This window comes from Anastrepha obliqua, chromosome 6 (genome assembly GCF_027943255.1).
Source record: "Anastrepha obliqua isolate idAnaObli1 chromosome 6, idAnaObli1_1.0, whole genome shotgun sequence".
Classification (NCBI taxonomy): domain Eukaryota; kingdom Metazoa; phylum Arthropoda; class Insecta; order Diptera; family Tephritidae; genus Anastrepha; species Anastrepha obliqua.
The window spans coordinates 45,253,684-45,271,734 of NC_072897.1; the positions used below are offsets into that span (position 1 = coordinate 45,253,684).

Consider the following 18,051-nt stretch of genomic DNA (forward strand, 5'->3'; position numbering starts at 1 on the left):
GCTATCAAATCAACATTTTTCGTCATTTTGAAGGCGCAACTGGCACAGTCATATTATTGGGCGTTCATTGGAAGTCTCGCTTGACCTTCAAATCGTGAGCCAAGCTGTGAAGATCTTGCTGGTGCGTTGTACATGGAAGGCGCAAGCGTCAGTAGCAACAATATATTTTTCTTCGGATATCGTACCGGGCTGCGCATTTGCACATTTGGCAGCAGCACAATCATTATAGCTAACATTTCATCGTATTTTCGGAAGCGCAGGCACCAGGCAGTCGAAGCATATCTCAGGTAACAGTTTTTTTGTTGGTGGATCTATTCGTAAAAGTTTTCTTCACGCTGCGGCGCACAAGCATACGAACGGTGGACAGCGGAACTTGAAGCCTGCATACAGTAAAATGCCAAAAACACACGAACAGCGTGATACAACATTACCAAGGTACTTAGCTCGCGTTCAATATCATGTGCTACATCATCTACGCGCAACTACTCTATGGCGGACGAACTAGGTGGGCACACATCATCGCGTCCAAATAAATCGAGTTTGCCGGCTTTACAGCTGCCCCGATTTAACGGAATGGTTACAGAATGGCCGGATTTTTGGGCCATGTTTCATGTTATCGTAGGTCAAGAATCGACACTGACCAACATCGAAAAGTTCCAGCACTTGAGGTCATGCCTAAGCGGCATCGCATTGGATGTAGTCCGTTCCTTGGAAATAAATGATGCGAATTACGAAAAAGCGGTAAAATTATTAAAGGCAAGATTTGACATTAAGAGAGTTCAATTTCAGGCACACATCAAAGATATTTTCGGGCTGGATAAAGTGCCCGATGGTTCAGCAGTTTGCATACGGGAGCTCAGCGACAAGGTCACTAGTCATCTGCGTGCATTACAAACCATCGCCACAAATGAGGAGTTGCTGGATGGTTTACTCACGCATTTAGTCATCAGCAAGGCAGACATTGGTACTCAAGCGAAATGGGAAGAAGAAGCACCAAATCAAAATTTGCCTTCGTGGGATCTTGTTGCCAATTTTTTGGAAAGGAGAGTTCGCATATTGGAAAGCGTCAATACAATTACTGCAGCCCCCACAAAACAGGTGACAAGTAGAAAAAATAATCGTAGTCAATCGTTTGTTACCACTAGAGCCATCAAAAATTGTGTATTTTGCAATGCAACTCAACATACAATCTTCACTTGTTCTCAATTTTTAAACCTTTCACCTTCGTTAAGCTTTCAAGAAGTTAAAAAGTATCAACTTTGCATTAATTGTCTAAAAAAGGGACATGTCGTCAAAAATTGTAAGTCAAGCAGCTGCAAGCATTGCTCAGCTAAGCATAATACACTTCTTCATTTTTCGCAATCTCCGCAAACAATTTCGCAAGACACAGGTGCACCTCCTAGTGCCAAGACATCCCTTGTCGTAGAGCATCCCGAGCAGACCTTTCACCCATCTCCTAAAGGTGTAGTAATGCTAGCCACTGCCATTGTGATGCTAAAAAGTCGTCAAGGTACTTTCATACCGTGCAGAGCCCTACTTGATTCCGCTTCTCAACTTCATTGCATAACAGCAAATATGGCTAATCAGTTGCAAATTAAGAAGTCAAAGGCTACTACGCATATTTCGGGAATCGGTCAATCAGACATAACCTCGAGCGAGTATGCAACTACGCTATTACAATCGGTAGATCGTACATATTCAACACCTATTTCGGCCGTTGTTGTGCCAACAATAACCACATATCAACCTGAAGCAAACATCTCGAACGTCGAATGGAAGATTCCATCCAATATCTCGTTAGCGGATCCATCCTTTTTCAAATCCCAGAAAATTGATCTTTTAATCGGAGCTAGTCTGTTTTTTGAGCTGCTATGCGTAGGACAAATTCGCATAAGCAAAGGCCTACCGGTACTGCAAAAAACAAGGTTAGGTTGGGTCGTGTCAGGAAATTTCGATTGCTCCTCAACTAAATTTGTACACTCCGTTGCTATTAGGGAATGCACATCTGATCGAATGGATTGCGACCTTAATGAGTTAGTCAAAAAATCTTGGGAGGTAGAGGGACACACTATGGAAAATGTGAAGCGTTCTAAGGAAGATTTGGCCTGTGAAGAACACTTTATCAACAATTATTGTCGATTAACTTCAGGAGAATACTTAGTTAGCTTGCCTTTTAAATCAAGTATTTCGCAATTAGGCGATTCTTATTCGCAAGCAGTACGTCGTTTTCAAAATCTCGAGAAAAGATTCACACACAACTCCGAGTTAAAGGAACAATATTCTAAGTTCATAACTGAATATGCTCAACTTAAACATATGTCACCGGTAGGAGTCATTCCCAGGGGTGTTCACACAAACTTCCTACCTCATCACTGCGTGATAAAGGCAGACAGCACCACCACTAAATTGCGCGTAGTATTTGATGCGTCCGCTCCCACCAGTTCTGGATTTTCGTTGAACGACCTGTTGATGTCAGGTCCAGCAATACAATCCAGATTAATTGACACGTTGTTAAGATTTCGATCGCACAAATTCGCTTTGACAGCCGACATTTGCAAAATGTATCGGGCCGTCAAGATATCCAAATCTGATAGTTTTTTGCAGTGCATATTATGGCGCGATAAACCCAACCAGGAGTTCAAGATATATAAGCTAGATACAGTCACTTATGGTACCAAGCCCGCTGCATTTCTGGCCATTCGGGCAATGCAGCAGCTCGCAATTGAGGAAGCAAGGAACTATCCCCTTGGTTCAGAAATCGTCTTGCGCGACTTCTATGTCGATGATTTAATATCAGGCGGAGCGTCTGAGAAACAAGTATTGCAAATAATGACACAGACGGAGCAGCTTTTAAAAAAGGGTAACTTCATACTAAGAAAATGGTGCTCAAACAGTGTAAACATTTTGCGAAAAATTGACCCAGCACATCGTGAGAAATTTTTAAAGTTCGGGGATGGCATTGATATCACTAAAGCCTTAGGGCTGGCATGGGACCCTAAACGCGATCATTTTCTTTTCCTCTGGGATCCACTTCCTGAACCGGCACGAGCAACGAAACGAAACGTCTTATCAGTAATTGCTAGATTTTACGATCCACTTGGCCTCATTGGTCCCGTTGTGCTAAAGGCTAAGGTAATATATTTTTACAAAGTTTGTGGAAAGAGAAGCTAGATTGGGACGAAAGCATTCCTCAGTCATCACACTTTGCTTGGATTCAACTCTGTGCGAATTTGAATTTTGTGGAAAAAATGAGCTTCCCTCGTTTCGTTGGGCTGGATGCAGACAACATTCAAATACACGGATTTTGCGACGCCAGTATGGCAGCCTATGGAGCCTGCGCTTACGTTCAATCACAAATTGGCGGCGAAGTTCGCACATCTTTGCTCTGCTCCAAATCTCGCGTTGCACCATTGAAAACACTCTCAATTCCAAAATTAGAGCTGTGCGCTGCAATGTTGTTAGCCGAGTTGCTAAATTCTATCCAAACTTTAGGTCCTTTTAAGGGTGAATTCTTCTGCTGGTCAGACTCCACTATTACCCTATCGTGGGTAAGTAGTGTTGCCGCTAATTTTAATGTATTTGTCGCCAATCGGATAAGCAACATTCAAGAACTAACTCAAGGTATGTCGTGGAGGCATGTGCCAACCCAACTCAATCCAGCAGATATCTTATCAAAAGGGGCCTCTCCCAAGGAACTTGATGCAGCTACATTATGGAAGGAAGGACCATCATATTTGAAAGAGGATGAAGCCAAATTGCCTAAAATAAGGCAAGTAGACAACGCATTACTTGAAAGGAAGAAAACAATTTTGATCTTGACACCTAAAATCATCGACTATACAATTGACTGCAAACATATACATAAATTTCGTTCTATGAGAAGGATCTACGCGTATGTGAATCGTTTTCTAAAAATTAAATCGAATATTCGCTGGGAATCGCCTCAACTAAGCCTCGAAGAAATTGAAGCAGGAACGCATTTGCTCCTTCGTATGGTGCAGAAAGCTGCCATGAGCCTCGACTACAACGAGCTGAGGGCTGGACGCGCAGTCAGCTCTTCAAGCAATCTTCGTTCGCTAAACCCATTTCTGGACGCGACCGGACTAATACGAGTTGGTGGACGTCTTCAGAATGCAGATCTTAGTTTCAATGCAAGGCACCCCATCGTGCTACCCAAGCATCATCCACTAACAAATGGTATCATTAAATACTTTCATCAGAAGCTGCTTCATGCTGGTTCTCAAGCGCTGCTTGCAACAATTCGCTTGCAGTATTGGCCTATTGGAGGAAGAAAAAGCGTGACCGCTGTACTCAACAAATGCTTGCGATGTTTTCGCGCAAAACCAATACTCATGAGGCACATAATGGGTAATCTACCAGCCGAGCGAGTCCGGAGTCAACGCCCTTTCTACACCACTGGTGTAGATTTTTGCGGCCCGTTCAGCTACAAATCCGAAGTGCGAAACAGACCACCAACGAAATGCTACATCTGCGTCTTCATATGTTTCGCAACAAAGGCTACTCATTTGGAGCTAGTCAGAGATCTATCGACAAATTCATTCTTGGCCTCATTAAAGCGATTTACTTGCTTGCGTGGGCAACCTAGGGTTATCTGGTCAGATAATGCTACCAATTTCGTTGGCGCAAAAAATGAATTGAAAGAGATTCGCGCGCTGTTTCTTAGTGAACAACATATTAGCGAAGTTCACAAACAATGTCTTGACGATGGAATTGATTGGCGTTTTATACCACCCCGATCCCCGCATTTTGGCGGTCTGTGGGAAGCTGCGGTCAAGACCGCAAAATATCACCTTCGCAGAGCCATTGGCTCTACGGTTCTCGGCTTTGAAGAGCTTCGGACACTGGTGTGTCAAATTACTGCTATTATAAATTCAAGACCTCTCTGTCCAATTTCAGAAAGCCCAGACGACCTGGAAGTTTTGACTCCTGCTCACTTTCTTTCTGGTGGAGCACTCACAGCCATGGCAGAGCCCAACTTGCTTAGTATCGACTGCAATCGTTTAAGTCAGTGGCAGGAGACTTGTCGCATACAACAATCCTTTTGGAAATCTTGGAGCACTGCTTACTTAACGCAATTACAAGAGCGCGGAAAATGGCGTACGAAGACACCAAACATTCCACCTAATGCACTGGTTCTAATTCAGGATGATAATCTTCCACCCATGAAGTGGCAAATGGGACGAGTTATCGAATTAATCAAGGGTAAAGATGATGTGGTTCGTGTTGCAGTCATCAAAACTAGCACAGGTGTCACCCGGCGGGCAATCACAAAGCTATGCCTACTACCAGTAGAGGAAGTTGAAAACCCTCAAGGCTCTCAACGGGGGGAGCATGTCCAAGGGTTAACGCATACGTTCACCTAAAGGTTGAAGGCGACCGCTATGTCTGCACATTGGAATTTGCCTTTGCATAACGTTATTGCAAATTTACTCATCTCGCTCAATTTTTCCCATTGCTTTTCTCGCTCACTCATGTATTGAAATTAGTTTTACCTACTTACTAAGCAAACCGATATGCGACAAATATGTAACAACAACTAACTAACATGTAAAGTTCTAAGAACTAAAGAGAGTCTATGGGAATTGTATGTACACATATTGTATAAATTCAGTTATGCTTGAATAAATACGGCACTTGAAATATTAGAGTAAAGGCGAGCAGTCGCGGCTTCGTTTTTATTGTTAACAGGTGGCAAAAAAGCTTGCCATCTTAAACAGTGTCTATGGGTTTATTTTTTGTGGTTAAGTGTATAGACTAATTATATTCCTGTACGGTTTTTAATAAAAGTTCTTGTTATTCTGGTTTGATTGCCTAAATGCCAATTTCATGATTTCAGAAAGTGTGCTATGAAATCTGTCCACTTATCGGATATTTGTGCTACTGTAAGGTGGTGTGCCATGAAAAGGCTCCTCATAAAAACCATTTGCCGTTTGGAGTCGGACCCACGTCACAAATAAGAGGAAGAGCTCGGCCAAGGTGGTGGTGTATATATGTTAATGGACATTTGGTCTCTAAGTAAGGAACAGATTGAGGCAGAGTTATGAGATTTTTTCGTTGTTTCCTATTACGGGCATGCCACTTTTCACCAGGAAGTACAAGGTCCCGGCGTGGAACCTCCGAAGCTAGGCAACAACGAACTACTTCTAAAAAATCATGCGAGGTACGTAGATTGCTGTGGAAGCACAATGTTGAGGAAAGGGTGAAAAAGGCCAGTAATGCGCTGTACGCATGTAAAAGAATGCTGAGCGTTACCATGGGCCTATCATCCTCTCTGATGCATTGGTGCTACACGGCAATAGTTAGACCGATATTGCTGTATGGAACCTTAGTATGGTGGACTGCGACAAGAAAACTAACATACTAAATGCCACTAGAAAGGATTCAGCGACTCGTTGCTCTGTGCATAACGGGAGCGATGAAAGCCACTCCAACGGCGGCGCTGGAAATGATACTCAGCATGCCATCTATTGATCTTATGGCGGAAAACCTGGCAGCGGAATCAGCGAGGAACGTAGTGGCTGTTGGACTATTCACCTGTAGAACCTTCAGGCATAGCTTAATAGGAAAGAGAAGTACAGGTTGCATAGACTACATGACTCCGTACTTTAATTGGGAGAGAAGGTTTCGTACTACAATTGAGGAGGAGGGATGGCACAAAGGCATGAAGACTGGACATAGAACTTTTCACATCTATACAGACGGCTCTAAAACTTTAGATGGAGTGGGAGCGGGCATTTACTGCTTAAAGCTAGGGATAAGGCAGCTTATCAAGCTGCCAGACAACAGCAGTATTTTCCAAGCGGAAGTTTTTGCTGTGGGGAAAGCCGCGGAGCTAGCCTACACAAGAACAAGGAACTCTACAATTTATATATACGTGGATAGTTAAGCAGCAATAAAAGCAATAAGCTCATATTTTATTAAGTCTAAAAATGTGCAACGGAGCAGGGAGGCCATAGAAAGGCTAGCCGCAAACAGTAGGCTGCATATCTATTGTGTACCTGGTCACAAAGGCATTACGGGGAACGAAATAATAGATGAGATAGCAAAAAGTGCTGTTAGACTACCATTTGAACAAGAGAACGACATACAAAAACCGCTAAATACAATATACAATGAAATTGACGACTGTATGAAAAAAACTAGTGGAAGGTAGGTGGACTAATTTGACCACATGCAAAAGAGCAAAAGTTATGTGTAGAACTAACGACAAAAAAAATGATTCAATTCGTACTTACGGTATGCTAACAGGTCATAATCTATTGGCTGCACATGCGTACAAGATAGGGATTGCTAACACGGACAAATGCAGGAAATGCAGAGAAATGTTGAGGAAACTTTAGAACACATTCTGTGCGTTTGTCCGGCATTATTAATAACGCGTTTAAAATACCTGGGAGCCTCATTGTATGAGGGTCTGGAGGACGTCTCAAAAGCGGATCTCCCAGCTCTGCTTAAATTCGCCAAAAGCGCTGGCATCCTACATGATGTCTACTTTCAGTATTCATAGAGGTCGGTCTCCTTCTGGTATCGCTAGGGACCAAAAGGTCTATGAGAGGCTTATTGCCAACCAAGCTTACCTAAACTAACATATTATTATATATATTTCTTATTCCGAAAGCTACCGAATAATACCCTCATTGTGTTCATAATGTGCTCCATTGCTCTAGAAGGTATCACTTTATTTTGGGCATATTTATAAAATTTATCAATTGTAGAAAGTAATTTTTTTTTTTTGGAATATATTGTATGTCTACATACATGAACTATTTCACATGGTGACCGCGGAATGCGGGTAGTTTTACTGGATGTCTGACATATTTTTGTGCATGATAAATTGAACATTTTTACGAAATTTTTGAATTTTTGAACGAGAAGTAGAATTTTTGTTTTACTTCTTGACTATTTATAATAAGGATAATTTGTTCCTGTTCAGTTTCTGATACGATCTCTTGAAGTCGAGTGTGCGTATACCGAATTTTAACGTGAGTAAAGTGGAGCCCGTTGACGAGTGCTGGGTATCTTTTAAATATGCCTATTATGCCTTTGTAAAATAATTTTGTTTGGTAATAGTATGGTATAATGGTATTGGTGCGTGATTACCATTCGGAATTCGGAGAGAAGGAATGCTCGAATCTCCGTGAAACACCAAAAAAGAAAAGTGTTTTCTAATAGCGGTCGCCTCTCGGCAGGCAATGGCGAATTTCCGAGTGTACTTCTGCCATGAAAAAGCTACTCATAAAAACCCATTTGCCGTTTGGAGTCGGCTTAAAGCTGTAGGTCCCTCCATTTATGGAACAACATCAAGACGCACACCACAAATAGGAGGAGGGCTCGACCAAACACCGGCGTTCTCTCTGAATTCCGAATGGTATTCACGCACCAACCTATTCGACTATGGCGCCTATGGCGCCTATACGATACACTAGACAGGGCTAGTGTACTGGGGCGGCAGCCCTTGGTCGGGAAAAACCCGAGTCATTCCGGTAACGTAGAACCGGCTGCCATGGGAATGCTTCCCCGTGAGACACGTGTAACATTGGCACAATTACGTTCTGATATTGTAGCAGGTTAAACTCCTACATATCCAGAATTGACCCCGACATACCAAACACATGTCCGGCATGTGAAGGTACCCCGCACGACACTAACCACCTCTTCACATGCCCCCTCAAACCGACTCATCTAACCCCCCTCTCCCTCTGGACCCAACCTGTCGAAACAGCATGTTTCCTGGGCCTACCCTTAGATGAGCTAGACGAAGACGACCGATGATATACTTAGACTGACAGGGCTACCTATGCTGTTAAAACAACAACAACAACTACGGCGCCCACCCATGCATACCATTACCAAATTTTTTTTTTTGGAAAAGTTTCCGTTATGGTTTGGAGATGCATTTCAATGCACAGTGGACGCCAAAACAATATTTGAATATATAGAAAAGAAAACCTTAGTCGGCAGTGCTACGAGTACATGATTTGGTTTTATCCCTACGAATAAACCAAGTTTTAAATTTTACCAAGATCCATCCATAAGGAGCATAATGTGTAGATGTGGCTTCTCTATAATTAATATACGATGAATTTATAAATACACCGGCCTAGAGTCCCGACATAAACGTTACTGAAAATGTGTGGGCGTTTTTGAAGAAAAGAGTTTGGAGTTGTTTTTCGTGAAGTGAATGAAGTCGAAAATTGAATTTATTTTCCATGTCAAAAGTTATTCATGACAATCTGTATATTGATTTGATTGTTTTTTTTTTTAATTAATACCTGTAGACTCCTCATCAAATTTGAGAAATTATGTATTAGCACTTATGGAAGGCTGCAAGGTATTTCTTGTCCTACAGGTTGTCTTTTAAACTCCAGCGCATATTCTTTAAATTTATCTCGGAAGTAATCTAGAGTGTATGACTCTGTGTATGACACTGAATATACAGTGGCAATGCAAAAATGCACAGACCTGGTTTTTATTACTTAAGGCAAAGGTAAGCAGTTAGGGACCCGTGAAGATTACAACTTTAGCGGATCCGTATAAGTATTTTTTCAATGAAGTGAGGGTCCAAATTTACGCCAGCTTTTCTTTTTCATTTGCGCGGCGTACCATCGTCTTATTGAGTGGTCGGTATACATATGAAGGTAATGGGCTTGCCAGATTGCTCAAGGAAAACACCTAAAGCGTAGTTTGATGCATCTGTGTGAGACTCTTCTTTAAAATTTGGGTTGGTGTGTGTCTTGGTGCTGTTGCACAAAATGGAGGGACCTACAGTTTCAAGCCGACTCCGAACGGCAGATATTTTTATGAGAGAGATTTAGACTATAGTTTCCAATTATACTGTCAAAGGATTTTAGGGTGGGAAGCAGGAAATATTTAAGTCCCTTTAAATTGTTTGATAAGCTAGAATATATGGGCACGTCCGTAATATTATGAAAATTTGCATTAGGATTGATGGCAGCTTGTACCATATTACGTCTTTCCTGTCTCATTTTGTCATTTACAAGTCCTGTTATTATATTAGTTAGTTGGTCCATTTTTAATGTACCAGTGAGAAAATGAGTTGATTGCGAGGATATGGCTAGCACAGGAGGTCAGATTAGGTTCTTGGGGTTTGCTAAAGCGGCAAGAGAAACTTAATTAAAAAGATAGAAGATCTACAGTTTGAAGTAAACGCCGTATGTAAACTTTGGGATCTCGATGTCGCTGCTAAAATTCCCGCTTTGGTTAGTGATATAAAAGCCATTAGCAATAATTTCCATGTTTTGCAAGACAATATTTCTGCGAAATACTAAGGCTTGCAATAAGCTCCCTCGTGCTCCGTTGGTGCTAAGAACAAAAGACCAAAACGTAAACAGAAAAACACTGTTGTTGGCTGCAATGCAAACCGAGTACTGAATATAACATAATTAAAGCTACACAGTCAACGCTGAAAGCATTATTGAATATGTACACAACCATGCAGCTATCGATAAGAGCGATCTTTCATGTTATATGTGCTAATAGGTGCTCACATTCACCAACGTAAACGTACGCCCTTATCAGCTAACACGATGAAATTAAAGAGAGCCCCATGTAAATGAAAAATCACCACTCTTCCGTTCCGTAGCATTCAAGATTTTATCGTAAGATTTTGGAAATTTCCGTGGAATCGTGTTAACTGATTGTTCTCTCACCACACAGTGTTGCCGAATAGCACATTGGGAAATTATCTACAAAATAAGCTTAGAAAAATTTTAATTTTTTTTAAAACAACTTAAGAATAATGTTGAATAATGTTAATTATACATAAATGAACTATTTGCATTTGGTGGTTTTTATCTTTGGCATATTATGTATACAATGAAAAATTGTAACTGATAACGCGAATTTGTGTAATGCAAAAATATCAATGCCAACATTGTGCCGATACAACTATGTAGTAAAGAAAGGCGTTGACCATAAAGGACTGAAGATAGTTAATACATATACATATGTAGTTTAAGCTTGGTGTAGAGATCGTTAATGTATAGAAAAGTCTCAATGACGGAAACGTATGGAGTTTTGAGGGGTACTCGTTTTGCGCTCGTGGTTCACCACATACATATTTTTCACCAAAAGTTAACATAAATATATTCAACTAGTCAAATTAATCAGCAATTGAGTAAAATTCATTTGTAATATGTAAGAAGAAAGAATGCTAACGCTAAATATGCTACGTGTAATAGTGACTTAGAAAGAGCAAATCATCCAAAAATATATACTATAGACCGACCCTCCATCTCTGTTACAACTTTGTTGATTTCCTTCAACCAAATCAAAGAGAATTGCTTCATTACCAGGCGCTCAGGAAGATGGCATATATAAATTCAAATATGTCAATTTATATAAAGGGTGGTTAGATTTTAAAGGCCGATGTTGAATGTGAACCGCACCTAAACGTCATGCTTTTTCTGCATTTCATTTGACATTTTTTCAATTTCAGACTAACTCAATTTCATCTGTGGAAAGATATACAATCGAGCAACGCGTTAAAGTTATTCAGGCTTATTATGAAAACGGGCGTTCAAATCAAAATGCATATCGAAGAAAATCATCTTCAGTGATGAGGCACATTTTCACCTCAGTGGATTCGTCAATAAGCAGAATTGCCGCATTTGGGCGAATGATAATCCAAGAGTGATTGCCGAAATACCTGGGTGACTGTTTGGTGCGGTTTATGGGCCGGCGGCATCATTGGGCCGTATTTTTTCCAAAATGAGGCCGGTCAGGCAGTTACTGTGAATAGTGTTCGCTGTCGTGAGATGATAACGAACTTTTTATGGCCCGAATTGGAAGATATGGAAGTGGACGATATGTGGTTTCAACAGGACGGTGCCACTTATCACACAGCTAACGAAACAATGGCTCTTTTGCGCGAAAAATTGGATGGCCGAATAATCTCCCATCGCGGCGATGTCAATTGGCCGCCAAGATCATGTGATTTGACACCGTTGGACGTTTTTTTTTTTGCGTTATTTCAAAGAAAAGGTATACATCGATAAGCCAGCAACAATTCGAGAGCTAAAGGATGAGATAGTTCGGCACACTAACGGCATAGAACCTCAATTATGCCTCAGCGTCATTGAAAAATTGGACCATCGGATGGAGGTGTGCCGCCGAGGCCGATATTTTGTTCCATACGTAATTGAGCCATACCAATATTATCACAATAAAGAGAAGTGACAAGAATTTCCTAAAAAATTATATTTTATTCAAAATCAACACCAGCCCTTGAAACTTAACCACCCTTTACATAGGTGGTAGAATGCACTTGCCACAGATTATTATAGATCGATAAAAGTTCTCACGAAACCCAGCGCATATTCAAAAATTATGAAGCGTTAACAAAATTGCTTCACAATTTACTTTCACATCTTTTCAGGTCTTTACTATGAAGTAGTACACATTTTTTCCATCTCTCAGACAATTTGTGGATGCCGCGCCAAAAAAATTGGCCGTCTTTGGCCGCAAAGCAATCATCCAGCCATTTTTTGGCTTCTTCGTGAGAATTGAAGCGCTGCTCGGAAAGTGCGTGGCCAATCGATGCAAACAAATGATAATCGGAAGGCGCCAAGTCTGGTGAGTAGGCCGCATGCATCAGCGGTTCCCAATCGTACGTCTCCACCAATTCCCGGGTCGCTCTTGTTCGATGTGGCGGTGCATTGTCATCAAGAAAAACTAATTTGTGAGGCCGATCTGCATATTCTGGGCGTTTTCGGTGTATAGCGCTGTTCAGATCTGCCAATTGTCGTTGGTAGCGTGCACCGTCAACTGTTTCATCTGGTTTTAATAGCTCGTATCAAATCATACCACGTTGATTCCAGAAAACACACGGCATTGCCTTGCGGCCGAAGCGATTTGGTTTGCCCGTGGTTTTTGGCTTGTAACCGGGCGGACCATACGATCGTTTACGCTTGGGATTGGAGAAATATACCCATTTTTCATCCCCCGTAACGATTCGATGCAAAAAGACTTCCTTTTGAACCAGGAGAGCAGCATTTCACGAGTGGTTTTTTGGTTATTATCGGTGGCCGGCCACGGTCCTCGTTCTCCACGCTAAACTCACTACATCGTAATTTTTCAAACCACCTGAAGCACTGTGCTCTACTTAGAGCATGCATTTGATGAGCTTGAGAAGCGTTTTTCTTCAATTGATAACAGAAAATCAACGATGTCCGCAAATCGTAGTTTGAAGGGACGAAATTCGACATTTTTAAGAGCGACCAAAATGCATTGTTGTATGAAAAGTAACAAACAATGAACTGAATATTGTTGACAGATGGCAGACGAAAAACAAACAATACATTTGGGAAGGTTTAAAAATACTCCTAGCTGAAAGTGTCATTTCATAGGTATCTACCGGTACATTATTATTCGATAAGTCAATTTTAATGTTCAAAGGGAAAAGTATGAAATAAATTTTAGAAATAAAGAATGCATATTAAGTAAATACGTAATATTATATTGGTTGAACAATTTTTGGCTTTGGTCCCTGTTGTTATGAACAGCGCTGTACAGCTCACAGATGCTTCAATATTAAATATTTGGTCACGTGAAGTAATCTACTAATTAACTATTTACGTACTATTAGAGATCATAAAATAATTGTTTCGAAACCATAAAATGAATCAAAACGACGGAAGAGATTGGAGTTGCAACAAAAATAGCACCACGGGTGCACGAAGTAATTTTACCAACAACTATTGCAGATGGCAATAACGGCAGCGTTGAATTTATTAAAAAACCCGCAGCCAGCTCAAGGTTGGCATATTTGCCACCAGGCACGGAAAGAACCAGATCGCCATGCATGCAGCACTTTGGCTTAACGAAGGCGGTCGAAGAAATATATCGAGCCTTCGGCGATATAGTCAAAGAACTGGCTGAAATGAAGGAGCTTCCGAAGAGAAACATAAACCAGCCAATGCGGGATTTGGTCACGAATATAACGGATCTACGCAAAAAAATGGAGTGATCTATCGTTGCTCCGAAAAACCTGGCTTTAAGAGGGGCGCATGGAGCACCATCCATTGTCCAAGACGGATGTACCCAAACTTCACCTCTTATTAAGCCTGCAGAATCTGCGCCAAAAAGGCCAATTGACAACGCCGCTGCAAGCAAAAGTCCTGTCAAAAGAAATAAGAATAACAGCGTCGAAGTCTTGAGAAATACGCCGGTTAAAATTACCGAGCATGCAGCAACCGAAAAATGGGAGACGGTTAAATCCAAGAAAGCCCGGAAGGATCTAACACAGAATACACTCAAATCAGGTGAGAAGGTGGAAAAGAACGACTCAAGAATAAATCGAAGACGGCAGAGGCCACCGCGAAAGGACGCGATTGTAGTAAAAAGCGTTGCTAAAATTCTGAAGCGAGTTAGGTCAGAAACAAATCTACAGGAGCTGAGTAACGACATACAAGGGGTCAAAAAACCTGCAAAGGAGAGTTACTGTTGGTGCTGGCAAAACCATCAGACCCAAATACCCTGAAAATTCATGAAGATGTTAAGGCGGCTTAAGGAGAAGCGGTAGAAGTCAGGGCTCTAACGGAGCTGCGGCAAGTTGAAATTCGATACCTTGATAAAATCACCACAAAAGAAGAAGTACACGAGGTGATAACAAAACAAATGAAGGAACTTGGCGTACCTGTCTCAGCGGTTCTGAGTCACAAACACGATTCTGAGTCACACAGACGGAGTCCCCAACTAGGCACTAAAAGTGGCAATTCGAAGTCATACCGGCATTATTGTAGATCTTTACAATACATGCCTTAAAGAAGGCACATTTCCAACTCAATGGAAGTTACAGAAACTGGTGCTGATTCCAAAAGGATCTAGGCCTGCGGAAGATGCTACAGGCTACCGCCCGTTTGCATGCTCGACACCGGAGACAAACTTCTAGAACAGTTGATATCTAATCGTCTTGAGGCAAGGCTCGCTCAACTACAGATACTCTAGCTGCGGTTAAAATCATTGCGCAAAAGGCAATCGAAGGAACTCGGTGGTTATACGGTAGCAAGGAGTACTGCCTAATGGCAACGCTAGGCGTAAAGAATGTCTTCAATACAGCGAACTGGAACCAGATCCTGATGGCGCTTAATTGCTTCCAGGTTCCAACCTATATACGCAAGATTATCATCAGTTATTTCACTGACAGAACCCTTTGCTATACTACCGATGCGGGTGTAAGGGAATATAAAATAACTGGCGGAGTTCCACAAGGCTCAGTCCTAGGCCCCTTGCTGTGGAATATTATGTATGATGGAGTCTTACGACTCAGTTTACCCCCAGGGTCAAAAATTATAGGGTTCGCTGACGATATCGCTGTTATGGCCGTAGCTACAGTACTCCACCAAGCTGAAGCAATATGCAACCAGGCTGTCGGCATGGTAAAATAATGTCTGCACAAGAACGGTCTAACTCTTGCGGATCATAAAACTGAAGCACTCCTCATTAGCAGCAGGAAGGAGAAGGAGTCGGCAAATATAATGGTGAGAGAAAATACCATAAGATCGAAACCGTTTATTAAATACCTGGGCGTATTAACTGACCATAGGCTGAACTTCAGAGAACACCTATCATACGCGAGCAGCATAGCCGCAGAGGCAGTAACAGCGCTGGCGCGCACAATGATGAGCACTAGAGGAGAGTACTGAACACCGTGGTCTCATCAATTTTGCTGTATGCAGCTCCAGCACGGGCGGAAGCAACTAATTACAGCTCATATGTGAATTGTATGAAATCAGTGCAACGATTGAGTGCTCTCAGAGTGTGCTGCGCATTTCGTACGGTATCAGAAGACGCCATTATGGTTATTGCAGGACTACTCCCAATTAATTGAATGGCAAAAGAGTATGCTGAAGTTTACAAAAATAAAGCTACTTCTGAACGGCAGACAATACTTTAGGAAGCAAGAGAGCGTAGCTTGCGTTCATGGCAGGAAAAATGGAGTTCGTCCCTGAACGGACGCTGGACGTACCGTTTGATTCCCTTAGCCAAATGGGTTAATCGTAAACATGGACAGTTAGACTATTATCTGACCCAAATACTGACGGGACATGCGTACTTTAAATCCTATCTATATAGGTTTTAGCACGAAGACGACCCGTACTGTTCTTATTGTGAATCATCCAAATTTAGGTGCCACCTATGAGTATCGAGATTTTAAATCGTTGAATGTTAATTCTTTGTATTCAGGCATGGGTTATATAAATTGGAATGAATGTTGGTTTCTTAGTTCTGTTGATAATAAACTAGACTTCCTCAACCGTAACCTATCCTCGTTATTTAATATGCATGCTCCGCTTCGTTCTTTTAATGTTTTAAATAGTTCATGTCCTTGGTACAACTCGAAAGTTCGAGCTGCCATTAGAAAGCGTAACAAGTATTATGCTAAGTGGAGAAAAAACTTGACGGATACTTCTTGGCGCCGGTACAAGGAAATACGAAATGAAACCACTGCAATAATACGACAAGCGAAACTTTGGTACAGTTACTCAAAACTTGATCCGTCACTTCCAACAAGAGAACTGTGGCGCTACCTAAAAAAAATTTTAAATTCATGGCAAGGACAGTCCCGAATGTGAGATTGACCTTGATGAACTTAATGACTACTTCATTAGTGTTGGTAAGAAAACAAATTGTGCTCCTATTTTAAAAGAGTTCTCACCTTGTGCTACTCTAAAAGAACAGTTTCAATTTATGACAGTTAGTGAGGTAGATGTCCTGAAAGCTTTATCCAAAATAATGTCTAATGCTGTAGGCGACGATGGTATCTCGCTAAAATTCGTCCGTATAGTCATCCAATGTATAATAGGACCCCTTACCCATATAATAAACCATTGCTTGACTAGTTCATGTTTTCCATCAGTATGGAAAAAGGCTATAGTTTTCCCAGTCGCAAAAAAGGCAAATGCTATTTATGCTGGTGACTATAGACCTACCAGCATACTGCCCACATTTTCCAAAGTTTGCGAAAGCTTGATGGCCACGCAAATTTCATCATTTCTACAGAACAATCGTCAACTCTCTCCACTACAATCTGGCTTCAACCAAAGTCACAGTTGCTCGACTGCAATGCTTAAAATACTGGACGACATTAGAATTAGTTTTGACAACGGAGACTTGACTCTACTTTGCTTACTTGACTTTTCTAAAGCATTTGACTCAGTGAATCACAAATTGTTATGTTTGAAGCTTAAATACTATTTCGGCTTCAAAGACAGTGCGGTGAAGCTCATGGCCAGCTACCTTGGAGACAGAGCGCAGAAGGTCAAGACCAGTAAATCAACATCTCAGTCTAGATACGTACACACTGGTGTTCCGCAAGGGTCTATCCTTGGTCCGCTTTTATTCAGTCTTTTTGTCAATGATGTTTTTAACGTTTGTCAGTATGTGAATGTCCATGCGTATGCTGATGATATACAATTGTATTTACTTGTCCAGTCGTATTGGTCTCGTTGAAGATTTATGTTTGAAAGTAAACAGTGATTTGTCTGCTATTTCTGTATGGGCTAGTGAAAACTCTTTATGTCTGAACGCGTCAAAGTCATATGTCTTACCTATATGTAATGGTGTTGTGCATGTTGACAATATCTCTAAATTGTGGATAGGTACAAGGTACCTTTATGGATAAAGTAAAAAATTTTGGGGTTTATTCTCAACACAAAACTTACCTGTGCTGACCATATAAATAGGGTTGTGGGGGACATTTATGCTACATTGCGTAAACTGAGAGTCTCTGCAACATTCACGCCAGAGAAAACGAGGCGCAAATTAGTTCTCCAGCTAATTATGCCTCTCATTACGTACTCTGAGGTGGTATACAGCAAACTCGAATCCACATCTTGCCATAAACTTAATGTAGCATTTAATAACGCCACGCGGTATGTATACCTAAGGGATTGGCAGATATTACCATATCTCTGCATGGCAATCAAGGTTACTGGGCTGTTGCCTTAATAGTTATTTGTCTGCTAGAAATTGCATTGTTTTGTGCAAACTTATTCAAGTCTCCTCCCT

General features: G+C 41.4%; 2 protein-coding genes across 2 annotated transcripts; both read left to right on the top strand.

Moving 5' to 3' along the window:
* The first annotated feature begins 489 nt into the window (after positions 1–489).
* On the top strand, positions 490–3,171 carry LOC129250449 (uncharacterized). Its single transcript, XM_054890070.1, has one exon. The coding sequence runs from the start codon at positions 490–492 to the stop codon at positions 3,169–3,171; it is 2,682 nt and encodes an 893-aa protein (XP_054746045.1).
* Positions 3,172–3,317: 146 nt separating this feature from the next.
* LOC129250450 (uncharacterized) lies at positions 3,318–5,384 on the top strand. The gene has a single exon (XM_054890072.1). It carries the CDS (start codon positions 3,318–3,320, stop codon positions 5,382–5,384), a length of 2,067 nt encoding a protein of 688 aa, XP_054746047.1.
* Positions 5,385–18,051: the final 12,667 nt, after the last annotated feature.

Coding starts and splice junctions, on each gene's coding strand:
- LOC129250449 (XM_054890070.1), top strand. CDS start 490: ATGGCGGACGAACTAGGTGGGCACACATCATCGCGTCCAAATAAATCG.
- LOC129250450 (XM_054890072.1), top strand. CDS start 3,318: ATGGCAGCCTATGGAGCCTGCGCTTACGTTCAATCACAAATTGGCGGC.